Below are 13,071 nucleotides of genomic sequence, written 5' to 3' on the forward strand. Positions count from 1 at the left end.
TCTTTCGGTCACTACCCACAGCTCGTGGCCATAGGTGAGGGTAGGGACGTAGATCGACCGGTAAATTGAGAGCTTCGCTTTTACACTCAGCTCCCTCTTCACCACGACGGACCGGTGCAGCGTCCGCATTACTGCAGCTGCAGCCCCAATCCGTCTGTCGATCTCCGGCTCCCTTCTCCCATCACTCGCGAACAAGACCCCGAGATACTTGAACTCCTCCACTTGGGGCAGGAACTCATCCCCGACCCGGAGTGGGCACTCCACCCTTTTCTGTAAGAAATTTTCTCAGCTTAAAGATTGAAGCTCATCATTGAGATGAGCTCAGATATATTGTTGACCTGGATGTAGATAAATTAGTGTTACCCAAGCAAATACATAGGCTGGTTCTTCTATAGTGGCGCTTGAGCATTCAAAGCACTTTATACAACAGGTTTCCATCCATCCATCCATTCGCTTCCGCTTATCCTTTTCAGGGTTGTGGGGGTCGCTGTCGCTGGGCTAACACGCAGAGATGGACAACCATTCGCGCTCACATTGACTCCTGCATTTACGCCTATGGGCAATTTGGATTAATCAGTTAACCTATCCGCACAAACCAAGAGCCCATGGATACACAGCTTTCATTCACACAAAACATTTTCATTGTCTAAGTGCTTTATATCTAACATCATGGTAAATGGACTGATTCTTATATAGCGCTTTTCTACTCTCTCGGAGTACTCAAAGCGCTCCATACAACACGCCACATTCACCCAATCACACCCATTCTCACAAGCACTTTATCTACACTTAGTGCTATCTAACTACATTCACACACATTCATACTCCGATGGACGCATCGGAGAGCAACTTGGGGTTAGTATCTTGCCCAAGGATATTTGACATGCAGACTGGAGGAGCCAGGGATCGAACCACCAACCTTCCGATCAGTAGGTGACCTGCTCTACCTCCTGAGCTACAGCCACCCCAACCATCAGGGTTCAGTATCTTACCAAATGATGACATGCATATGCAGAACCCAACCACCAACCTTTGATTAGTAGATAAAGTGCTTGTGAGCTACAATCACCCCTGAATCTGTCCCTTACAACAAAACAGAGCCCCCCCCTCCCCCTTCTCTGGGGGTCAATGGTTAAGGTGTTTATTTTAACTTGTTGCCCACCCTTACCTTTAGAAACACATCTGAAAATGCAATAAACTTTTTAAAAATGTGAAAAGCTGTTTTAAATTTGGTAATGTTCCCCTTTGCAATCACTCTCTCGTGCAATTCTGGACAGCTTTGAAATACATGAGTTTTTTCGTCACACATTTCAGATTCCCACCTGCCCCATTCGCCAGATTTGCCTCCCTGTGAGTCCTTCCTCTTCCCCAAAATGAAATTCAAGTTTAAGGGTCATGGTTTGGAAGGTAATTCCAGCCTGAATCACAGAGGCACAGGTGCAAGGGAATGGAATTAAACTCCCACTGAAGTGATCTGAAAATATTGAGGGAACAACCTTGAAGCCCAAATTTACACCAGGTCGGCATCGTGGTTTTTATGGGGCAGTACTCAGAAATTCTTGATTACAGATCCAATTTACAGTAATATCAGTGATATGGACTCACCTGATTAACATGGTGGGGTTTTTTGGTTTTCAAAAAAATTAAATTAAAAAAATTAGTAGGAAAAGTAAAAACACAGATGCCAGTTGTAACAGAGCATGAGTACAGTTACTTTTCAGATGCTTTGTATCGTCATTCACATCCCGATCACAAGGATAATGCAAAAAAAAGTCGCCATGACAGTGTGCGCGTGTATCCATGAGCTCTTGGCAGCTCTGTAAACAAGGCCGCAGTGTGTTGAGGTACCAAGCAATCTCACTCAAGGACATTCCCACGTTTGCATACAAGTGTGTGTGTGTGGTTTGGGTTTTTTTAACGCAGTGAGCAGGTCAGCTGTCAGACCTAGGGATGGGTATTGTTTAGGTTTTATCCGATACCAATGCCAAACCGGTACTTTTGAAACAGTGCCGGTGCTTAAACGGTGCTCGAACCGGTGCTTAAAGAATGGAAAACACAAACTTTGTCCAAAAACCTCTCATGTTCAGCTGTTATTTTGTAAAAAGATAACAATGTTAGCCTTTTCTGCAGCTATGGGGCATATATGGTATCACTCTTGGCTGGAAGCAGTGCTTAAACAATGGAAAAAACACAAACTTTGTCCAAAAACCTCTCATGTTCAGCTGTTTTCCACTTTTTCTTTGGTCATTTTAGCCTTTTTGGCCAGGGTGAAGGGAGTATCTGCCATCAAACAAGAAGACAGCCGCATGTAGCTATGATGATGTTTGCTAGTTCACCTTACATGCATTAATGTAATAACGTGGTTAGCCTACTCAACGTAAATTACACACAAACAACATTAAGCTACTCACGCAGACAAGAACAGCTGCTGCATCATCATCCGTCATCATTTCTGCTACACTGGCAGGGCTAGGGGCCAGGACTCTCCTCTTCCGGTTCTTGGGGGATGTTGCAAACTCCGGGTCCGATAACAGGCAACCCACCCGCAGTAGATGTGCTCGGTGTGAGGTCTTGCAGCAAGCTATCAAATACGGCGCATTTCTCGGCTTTTAAAAAAACCCTATGCATCGCCAGGTGTTTCATCAGATTCGAGGTGTTACCTCCTTTGCACAGTATCACCTTAAAGCACTTGTTGCAGGCTGCTGAGTTTGCATCTTTTGCTGTGAAGTACAGCCAAACTTTTGACCGCTTCGCCTTGGGCATTTTTAAATAGCTCTGCTCTAAAAGAACGTACGTACCTGGGCCCACCTACTATCCTTGGAAAGGTAAAATGATTGGCTGGAATCCAAAGTGTGTGACATCTCAGGGTCTGGTTTCGGTCTGGTTACTACCGTTTATGTCAGAATCCATAATGACACCGGATACCGGTACCCATCCCTAGTCAAACCTCCAAGTATTATAGTTATTGTGCTGAAGCATGCCATCCATCAACAGTCTCAGTGGTACGGTACATGAGCAGTCATATCAGTACCAGTATGTATCAGTACATAATCAGGGTTATAGTGGACGGTATTTTGGTTGATTTGTGTTTGTTCTCTCCTTCTTAGTATGTTCTCTGTTTCTTCCCTCTGTAGTATTTTGGCTCAGTGCTGGTATGTGTGTGTGTGTGTACTCAGGGAAAAATAGGCAAGCCCAGTGTGAGTCATGCTCTGACAGAAGATTCAGACACATCAGTGTATACTGATGTATACACTGATGTGTATACTCTCTCTCTCACACACACACACACACACACACACATATATGTATATATATACATGCACTCACATCACATCTGTCTAAGTCATTGATTTTTCAATGAGAACTGATTCACTGTTAGAGTGGCCACTCATCATTTGCAGTGCAAATGTGCTCTCATAGCCATGACCACTGCTGGAAATAACTAGGCAAAGAAAAGAGATCGAAGAGGATATTGAAGTGCCTTTAAGATGAGGTGCTCAAGGTGACTGCAAGAGACCACAGCAAGCACATACAAATGTTAGCTGAGCAGAAACCGAGAGAAGGTGTGGCAACGGAAACCATGTCTTCTGTGCAAAAGCGACTGTTTTGCCACAGCCCTCCTCTTTTTCCTAAATAAACCAAATCAAAATGACACATGCAGCCTCGTCTGTAACAGCACTGTGTCATTTGAGGTGACTGATAAGAAGGGAAGATGTGAAATCTGCGCGCTACAGAGCAGTTTACTGATTCAAAATGGCTGCTGGCCCTCAACAATTCCCTCTTTCTGTCGCAGATGCTCTGAAGACGTTCAGTGAACGGACAGTGGATGATTTAGCCGGCAAGAAGTCTACATGTTATGCAACCACGTATTTCTCCTTACATAACGCTGCAGTTTCTAAGTGGAAGCTTAGCCCCACTATACTGTTCTCCTTGTAGCAGATGCCACAGCTGCACTCGCAGGCATTATGCATACATGTTGACAAGCTGATTAGCCAGGAATCAGCGCAGGAATTAAACTCATGAGGAAGATGCAGAGACACCAAGTGATGGGGTATCAGCTTGCAGAAGTCTGTGGGATATTTTAGGGAAAAAAGTCAGTAACTGTAAACAGCATATGGAATTTTACATTAATGCACAGAATCTGCAAATACGTTAAAATGCTTAGCTCAAGCTTTATGAAATATTAGGCTTTCCTACACCACATGGATGTGTCAAATATTTGTGTACATACATATATAGGAATTGATTGCTTTTTCTGTGGGCGCCCAGTAAATCAATTTATCATTCTTTTTTTTTTTATCCATGCTGCTCTGCTGGCTGATTCATAAGCTAATAAATACTGCAGTTCTGCACACTTTTAGTGGCATGTCAAGTTAGTCTCAAGCAGATACAGCCTATGATAGATCCAAATGAGAGAGAGAAGCTGATGAATCGTTTGCATTTCCAACAGCCAGAGGAGTATTAATATGAAATCTATCAAACCAGCAAATCCCTGAACTGGTCAGCCGTGTTTCAGAAACAATTTCTCCAGGCAAGTTGATACAGCAAAATGCAAAATACCTTGATTGATTTAAACAACTGCAACTGTCTCAGCCCCAGTCTTGCTGAATCCACTTTCCAGCAGTTGCATCTCTGTTGTTTCCTCTTTCTAACTTGCCTGTTTAGCATTTATGTATCAGATCTAAGGGGGAGATTCAGAAAGACTTTGAGGAAATGCAAATATCAAGTAGCAGATGTGTGTAAAGATGAAGCTGTAGGGTGTGTTAGAAAGTGAGACGATTGAGCAGGCGAGGAGGAAATGAAACAAAGAACCAAATCCTTCAAAAATGCTTTCTCATTCCCCCTTTGTCTATTTTTCCTTTTCTTAATTGACTACCAGCATGTGAGCAAAAGAAAGAAGCAGATCTTGACACCTTCAAAAGGAGCTTTGATCTCAAAGCACCTTGAGGCCCCAGAGGATCATCAAGGTTCCCACTGTCCTTTTATCGCACAGTGTTTCTCTCTGCCCCTTGCTCCTCCTCCTCCCCCTCTCGCTCTTCCTTTTCTGCTTGGCGTGATCAGCGAGAGCTCGCTGAGGCAGCCTGATAACCCTGATACACACACACACGCCGACCGCAGCCTCTGCCTCATTCTCATTCCGCTCCCGACAGCAGCGTTTACCTCGACGCGCTCTCGCACGCCGCAAGGTCATGTTGAAATATTTCAGACGGAAATGCGCTCCGTACTGCTCTTTCTCTGGCTGCCGTGCAGAATTCCAAAGTCAATTTTCTTTTGTCTTTGAGAACAAGGAAGGAGAGACTCTAATGAGAAGATTACAGAAACTTTCTCGAGTTTTTTTTTTGTTTTTTTTGGTAGCTTAACTCGATTTACTGTGTGGGAAACTGATGAGCAGTTTGTGCAGTGGTAAACAAATCAGATATTTGGCAAGAACAGCAACTTTGTACTTAAAGTAATATAATATTCAAGAGGAAATCTTTGATTTTTCTCTTTTCCCCAGATGAAACCTTTCTCTGTAAAACTCAGAGCCTCAGAACCAAAGCCGATTTTGGTTAAAGTTGAAACTTAATTCTGTCTGTAGGTATGTCGTCCAACCCCCTCCACTATTGTAGATCTTTGAATATTTAATTGAATCTCAGTAACTCAGATCCAGGCTTCTTTAGGCAGATCAGATGTAATTGAAAATACATCTGATCATAAAGTAGAGCTCCTGCCCCCCAGTCTACCGCGGACCTGCTCCCTTTGCTACCGATTTACCCGTAGAAAGAAAAGTAAAATGAGCTACCCTCTAGATAAAAGTGGAAAACGTAACATTCTTGCTCCTGACATTAGCTGACAGCTACAGCAGATTAAGGGCTGCTAAGCAGTCGTTGAGAAGCTGTGGTGTTTAAAGAGCAGCCAGGGTTTATTGTAAGTTACCTACTAGTCCCTTCATTTCAATGTTGCAGGCTTGACTGCTCCCAGTCATTCAAAGAGTTTTTCTTTTCCTTCTGTTTCCAGAGATATGTTCGCTTAAGGGAAACGGCCATTAAAATGTCATTACTGCTACACTAAAATCATTTTTAAAAAAGCACTGGTTCCCAGCGGCTTCCCACCGTAATGGGCTCGATACATTCCCTCAGCACCGGGAAGAACTCTAATGTTGCGGAACACAAATGCTAATCTCTCTGTAAATATCACTCAAATTCACTCCCTTCTGCTTTTCAGTTGTAATAGCATGGATTCATTCTGCTTCACCCTGGCAAATTGAATTAATTCTCCAAGCAAGGTGTTATGATTATTCTAAGCTTCCTAGTGCGTGGGCTGTAATGGAGATGATCTTGGCATTTCCGCTCGATCCAAAAGCATTTCACTCACCCTCTCCATTTTGTTTTTTCCCCGTTGCAATATCTAAAGGGTGTCAGTACTGAAAGCTTTGATTAAATCGTTATTCTTGTGCACCTCATAATTACTCCAAGACTGTATTCATGTTGGTGTCGTCAAATCTGCAGCATAGTGGATTTTGGCATTCGCAACGGGAGCGGGCAGGAAGACTGTGAGGGTCAGTCTATAACATGAAGCCGCTGACTAAGTGGCTGAGAAGCTGGAAGCACTTTGCCATTCGCGACATCCAACGGGCCTCCTTGCAGAATGAGTCCATCTACAGAGTAGTCCATCAATTTCATACAGATCTAGCTTCATTAGGAGCATCACGTAGGACAGCTGAGCTCTGCTTCCTGTTGTGTTCCACACTGATTCCTTTTGCTTATTCTGGCAACTGTTCAACTGTGTCTTATGTTCTGCTGATCCCGGCGAAGCATTAATCACAACCAACATGTTGCGCCACCATTTGAGCATGCTCAATTAATACCCTAATCACGGCTGACATCGGTGCACGGCCGTAACGTGGCCTTGGCTGAAAACTATAACAACTTTACACAGCGGCAAAGAGCAGTTAAGATGCACATAAATTTGGCTGATTATACTGATCATTAACTTACTGTACAACCTTTGCACTTATTTACTCAATTAACTGGCTATTTTGAGATCTGTTAACATTAGGGGTGTCTTATTTTCTTTTTTAAAACACTTAATCAGCCATGAATAATGGAAAACTGCTGCAAGCAAAAGCCACAGGTTCACCCTTGAATATCTTGGCATATGGAAAGTGGCAAAATAAATGCACATACCTAATGAGGTAACGGAATCAATGAAGTTGTAGCTGCAGTGAGGAGATAGCAGCGTGCAAATGTGACCCCACCGGCAAATGAGCTTGACCTGCTGTGACAGTCAGGAAGTGTTGCTGTCTGTAGGTTGGGCAACAGCTACCAGAGCAGGGTCTTACAGCTGGGCAAAAGTGCAACAGAGGTTTTGCAGTCAGACAGACGACTTGTATGCAGTGGTGCTGTCTGATATGTCCTCTGTTTCTCCCTTTCTCTCTCTCACCCTTGTTCTATGGCTCTCTGGCAGACTGTAACTCTGTAAATGACTTTGACCTTTCCTGGGACTGAGGACAGGAACCACAGAGGGAGAGGAGAGAGATGGCGGGAGAAGAGAGTGGAGTAGGCGGCTGACTGTAATAAACTCAAAGCAGTGGGCGGCTGTCAACACTAATAGATGGGAGAGGGGAGGGGGGGTCACCCGGTTGATGAATACTAAAGGTGCCTGACAACTCAATTGCTTCAGTCAGTGTAATTCAGTCTCAAACAAAGACCTTGATCTTTTTTTTCTCATTATGCATTGACAGTTGGAATCTAGCTACGCTCAACGGGGTATCTTTGGGTAACATAAGTATCAAAGACAACAGTGTTGTAAATAACAATTATCTTGAACACCAGAAAGAATAAAACGACGGAAAGCACTGGTCAAATTACAATGTTAGTTGTTGGTTCATGATGGTGGATAAACAGTTGATGCTATTGGGAACACTGATGTTTTTGCAGCCAGCTGAGTAGCTGGTGAGATATTTTTTCCAAGGAATCTATAAATCATCTCTAAAGATAGCTTAAATGGCACAACGTCCACAAACTTAAACCTAAGTGACCACTTTAATAGCGTTTTTATAATAGACTGGTTCTTACAGATCGCTCTTTTCTACCATATTTTTTGGACTATAAGGCGCACCACATTATAAGGCACATTAAGCGAAACAAAATAAAGTGAAACTTTATTCAGCTCTATCACAATAACTCTCAACATTGTTACGTTTTAACACATAAAATACAGAACAGTACACTCACTTTTTCAGTTCATTCCTCTTCCAGAAATCCATCAATGATGTTGAATTATCTCACAGCTGCTTTATTCGTATGTTCTACTGCATGACTGATAGCCTAAAGTTTGAAATCCACTTCGTAAGCATGTCTCTTAACAGGTACCGTTTTGGGGTCCTTGTACACACAGTACGTATTTCTCCGCAAGGCTCCAGACTACGGTAGCCGTAACGCTCCGACAATCCAGCTTTGCAGCTTACCAAAGTCATACTAAAACATTTTGACTGATTTTTGAGGGCTGTGTACCACATAAAATTAGTTCGAGGTCAGTAAGCACAACCAGAATTAATACATAAATTAATTATAAGGCACACTGTCAATTTTTGAGAAAATTTATGGGTTTTAAATGCGTCTTATAGTCCAAAAAATACAGTACTCTACCTGAGTGCTCAAAGCACTTTATAAACTGTTTTTTTTTTTCAGTCATTTAGATAAAGCACTTCTCTTTGTCTAAGTCAGGGGTGTCCAACTCCAGGCCTCAAGGGCCGGTGTCCGGCAGGTTTTAGATCTCACCCTGGGTCAACACACTTGAATCAAATGATTAGTTCATTACCAGGCCTCTGGAGGACTTCAAGACATGTTGAGGAGGTTATTTAGCCATTTAAATGAGCTGTGTTGGACCAAGGACACATCTAAAACCTGCAGGACACCGGCCTTCGAGGCCTGGAGAGGCCTAGAGTCCTTTCTATTTAACATCCACACATCGGGAGCTACTTAGTGTTTAGTATCTTGCCCAAGGATGCTTTGGCATACAGACTGGAACAGGCAGGATTGAACCATCAACCTTATGATTAGGAGATGGCCTGCTCTGCTTCCTGAGCCACAGTTACCCTATCTAAAGCTGAATATTTAAAACATTTAGATCCTTTAATCGTGGCTCTCAATCCACCAAATCCATGAATAAATTAATTGTACCAGATTCTGTTTGAAACCAGATGTTGGGATGGGGCAGTGGACAATGAGGGCTTAATCTTAAAAGAGACTGCGGACAAGCTTTTCCACTAACCCTAACCCAGGGGTGGGCAATCTCAGTCCACGAGGGCCGGTGTCCCTGCAGGTTTTAGATGTGTCCTCGAACCAACACAGCTGATTTAAATGGCTAAATTAGCTCCTCAACATGTCCTGAAGTTCTCCAGAGGCCTGGTAATGAACTAATCATGTGATTCAGGTATGTTGACCCAAGGTGAGATCTAAAACCTGCCGGGACACCGGCCCTCGTGGACTGAGATTGCCCACCCCTGCCCTAACCCTTCATGTTATATTTTATGGGTATATGTTTGAACTTAACGTATTAGTGCATGCTGGTGCATTTTTGTTGACCGTGTATTGCATCAACCTCTGTTTACAGGAACGGGGAAAGGTCGGCGTGATCTTCAACGTGGGAACAGACGATATAACCATCGAGGAGAGCGCGGTGATGGTGAGCGACGGCAAATACCACGTGGTGCGATTCACACGCAGTGGTGGAAACGCCACGCTACAGGTGGACAACCAGCCCGTCATTGAACGTTTCCCCTCAGGTAGGAACAGTGGGCTTGATCTAGGGACTGAGGGAGGGAGGCAGTAATGGATTAGATCCTTCACAGGTCTGAATTTTCCGATAAGCCGGGCAACAAAGTGGAGAGAGAAAGAAGGAGCTTTGCAAATGAAATATTCATTATTTTAGCCCCCCAACCTATGTGCAACTAAAAGTGATATTTTTCTCTCTTAAAGACACACATTCTGTTTTATTTATCACGACATTCATATTTAGAGGCTGCTTGCATTATTCCTGGTGATTAAGTCCAGTTCTGGTCTAAAAGGCAGGAAGAGCAAAGCAGCCTTCCCGAGGCAAGCCGTCCTCATCTAAGTGCAACCGGCTCTCTGTGGTTAGTCTGCCATTATAGCTCCTGGCACTGTGAAGCCAGCAGTGAATGGAGGCCACCCGAACGTGAGTATGCCAGCCACGTATGGTTGGTGAGCAAGGTTTTTAGGCAGGATAAACAGCGAGGAAACCTCAAGCTGGGAAAGCGTGGAGGTGTTTTTAACTCAAGCCTTCGCTTCAAGATAAACACGGGTGCAACATCATTTAGACGAGGGCAAACTCCCGATGAGTCACGGCTGGGAGTGTGTTAATTCCCCCACTCTTTGTTTAACCATAATCATAGTATTCTATTTTAGTCCGAAATATGAAGTTATTTTTGGTTATGCTGAAGCTCCCCCGTAATTTCTCTCTCCAGTGTGTTTCCCTTTTGTTCATGGTTGTTCAAAGGAAGACATTTTGTGTTCCCACAGCGACTACGCAACACCACGCAGGACTGCCTCATGTTACAAACGAATAAGCAGTGTTTTTATTCCGCGCCGATGCTGTCCAATGTGCAAACCTCCACCCGTGCCGAAGTCGATGCGTTCTCTTCCCGTTGTCTAAAAGCACTGTCTATGTATCATCATTGTTTCAAACTGCAGGAAGAGCGCCGCTAATGTGGTCATGATATTTACTCTTGTTGACATATAGAGCAGTGGGACTGTGACATTCTCTGTCACAGCAGTGATCCCATATTTCGAAGCTTTGTTTTGGCATTGAGAGAAGCATATTCTCTCGCTCATCCATCAACGCAGCAAGGCCAGACTGAGGGGAATGCATCACAGCCAGAAAAGGAAGTGCCGTGTGACAGTTCACTCTTTTCAGTTGTTATTATGATGGAAATGCAGCCCTTTTCACAACAGCGCACACTCCAAAAAGGAGCCTTCATCTAACAATAGCGCAAACCGCTCGGAAAATAACAGCTGAGCAGCCTGTTAACATCGGCAAGTGAGTGTCATCATCCGAATCTATGTTTCGTTTCATCAAGAAACATTAATGCGCATCCCATATCGTATTCTTTTTATTCCTCTTCCCTTCCGCCCTCCTCGCCGCGGTTGTTGTCCTCATCAAACATTTCTTTCCTTTTCCTGTGCTTATCAACAATTGAAGAGTGTGATTTTGTTTTTGTTTGTTAGTTTATTTGATGAGTTTTGTGCTCGGGCTGGAACTTTTAGGAGGTCACGAAGATGAGAGGGGTCGTGTGGGTGGTAGCAGGGGGGCTAAATGGCTGTAGAATAGGTTTGTTTTATTTATGTGAGCTGATTACACTCTAACTTTTTTTGGGGTGCCAGCTTTGATTGCTCCCATACCCACTTTGAAGGTTGTGCTCATCATCATATTGCTTGTTACACATTAGGAAAGCAAAACTTAGGATGAGGCTTAGGTGCAGATGGGTGGAGGAGTATGTAGAGAGAGAAAGACACTGAGTGAAGGATGTGTTGGGATTGCAACTTCCTAACTGACACATGAGGTGCATAAAGGGAGAGAGAAAGTGATGTTATATTTTTGTAGAGAAAGAAAAAAGGAGGTCCCCTGTTGAAACAAGTTCCCATGACCCAGATTGGAGATTTAGACATCTTCTGATTCTCTAAATAGGACAAAATAGTTTGCGCTCACGGTTTGGGACTGTATTCAAACCTACTTCATTTTCTTGATGCTTACATTATGCAGTGTCAATGCTATGCTGTCCCAGCAGAAAACTTATGTCATCTTATGCTGTCGTTGTAAACCAGATTTCAAGAAAAATAGAACAAGTTGTCATGAAAAATGCCTGCAATGGTGCGTCTGTTGGATGGTACAGGTACCATATTTGTCTGGTCCCTCTAACAAAACAAGGAAGTGCACTTTCCTGTGAAATCCTCTTCCCCAGAGGGACTGTTGTGACCCACATCAAGCAGTCTCCTTGGTATGCTTTTGCAGTTCTGAACCGTGTCTGACATTCTGTGCATATTGAGAGTTACATGTGGGATGCCTGGGGTCTCTGGTAAAAGCTCCCAGAGGATGAGGCCACAAGGAAGGTGGAGGTAAAACAGAGCCGTCATTCCTCGTGAAAAAGGTGGCAGATTTCCTCTCTGTATCTTATTCGGACAAAAAACACGTTTGTGTGCCTCAGCCCAAAATATCTGGAGATTGCTGAAGATTTTGCATCGCTTTACTCACAAAGCCTTTATTAAAACCCGGGCTGGCCAACAGCAAGCTTTTAAACAGAAGGCCACTTCGAGGTGATGATTTGGAGAGACAAGATGTTGACAGCGAATGTGGTCGTCACGGGTCAGGCACATTCGGCGGCTAAGCAACACGTCTCCTGACGTCCCACGAAGTGATGTTAGTAGTCCTCGGGGAGTCTGTGTGTCTGTGGGTGTTGTGGTCCATGTCTGATTCTACGTGTGACAGTGCATGCATCTGTCTGGGTGCATCACATAGTGCAGCATGTTTGTGTGTGTCTGTGTGCATGTGCACATTGTATTTGATGGACAGAGAGCAGACAAAAAGTGTCAGAGGAACGCTCGGCCAACTAATCCAGCATGTCAGGTGTCCCCGGTGGCTCCTGCAGCAACAGTTATTGGCCCGCCCCACCTCCCATTTTCCCAAAATGGCATAGTGGCTCAATAAAAACCTCCCCGTGTCACACTGAGCACCTCAACCTTGCCTCAGAAAAACAGGCAGATGTTAGCACCGGTGCCATACGGACTGTAATTGTACCATTTCACACTCTAGTCCCTTTATTTACTGGTCATCTGCTGTGAGAAAGGAAGTGGTCTCATGTGGTTAATTATTTTTTATCTTAAAAGGTTTGTTTATGATTTTATGACATTGCCCTTTAGGAATATTCATTTCCGAGTGACCAAAGTATTATTTTCTGGTTTGAGGCCTGAACATTTATTCACAGGAAGCCTGTTTGAGAAGAATGTTAATACAGAAAAATAAAGACTTAAGAAGGACTGCTGCTCTGCATCAGTGTTTGTTAGCTTATGTATC

At 43.7% G+C, this 13,071-nt stretch overlaps 1 protein-coding gene across 7 annotated transcripts in view; it reads left to right on the forward strand.

Annotated features, from left to right (window-relative positions):
- nrxn2b (neurexin 2b) overlaps nucleotides 1-13,071 on the forward strand; it is a 739,753-nt gene that overhangs the window by 685,169 nt on the left and 41,513 nt on the right. For all 7 annotated transcript variants that reach the window (XM_035912885.2, XM_035912888.2, XM_035912887.2 and 4 more), the window contains one exon: nucleotides 9,598-9,769. In XM_035912885.2, coding sequence (XP_035768778.1) covers nucleotides 9,598-9,769 — 172 coding nt within the window. The remainder of the gene's footprint in view (nucleotides 1-9,597; nucleotides 9,770-13,071) is intronic.

The sequence above is a fragment of the Neolamprologus brichardi genome, chromosome 3 (genome assembly GCF_056152115.1).
Source record: "Neolamprologus brichardi isolate AB-2024 chromosome 3, ASM5615211v1, whole genome shotgun sequence".
NCBI lineage: Eukaryota > Metazoa > Chordata > Actinopteri > Cichliformes > Cichlidae > Neolamprologus > Neolamprologus brichardi.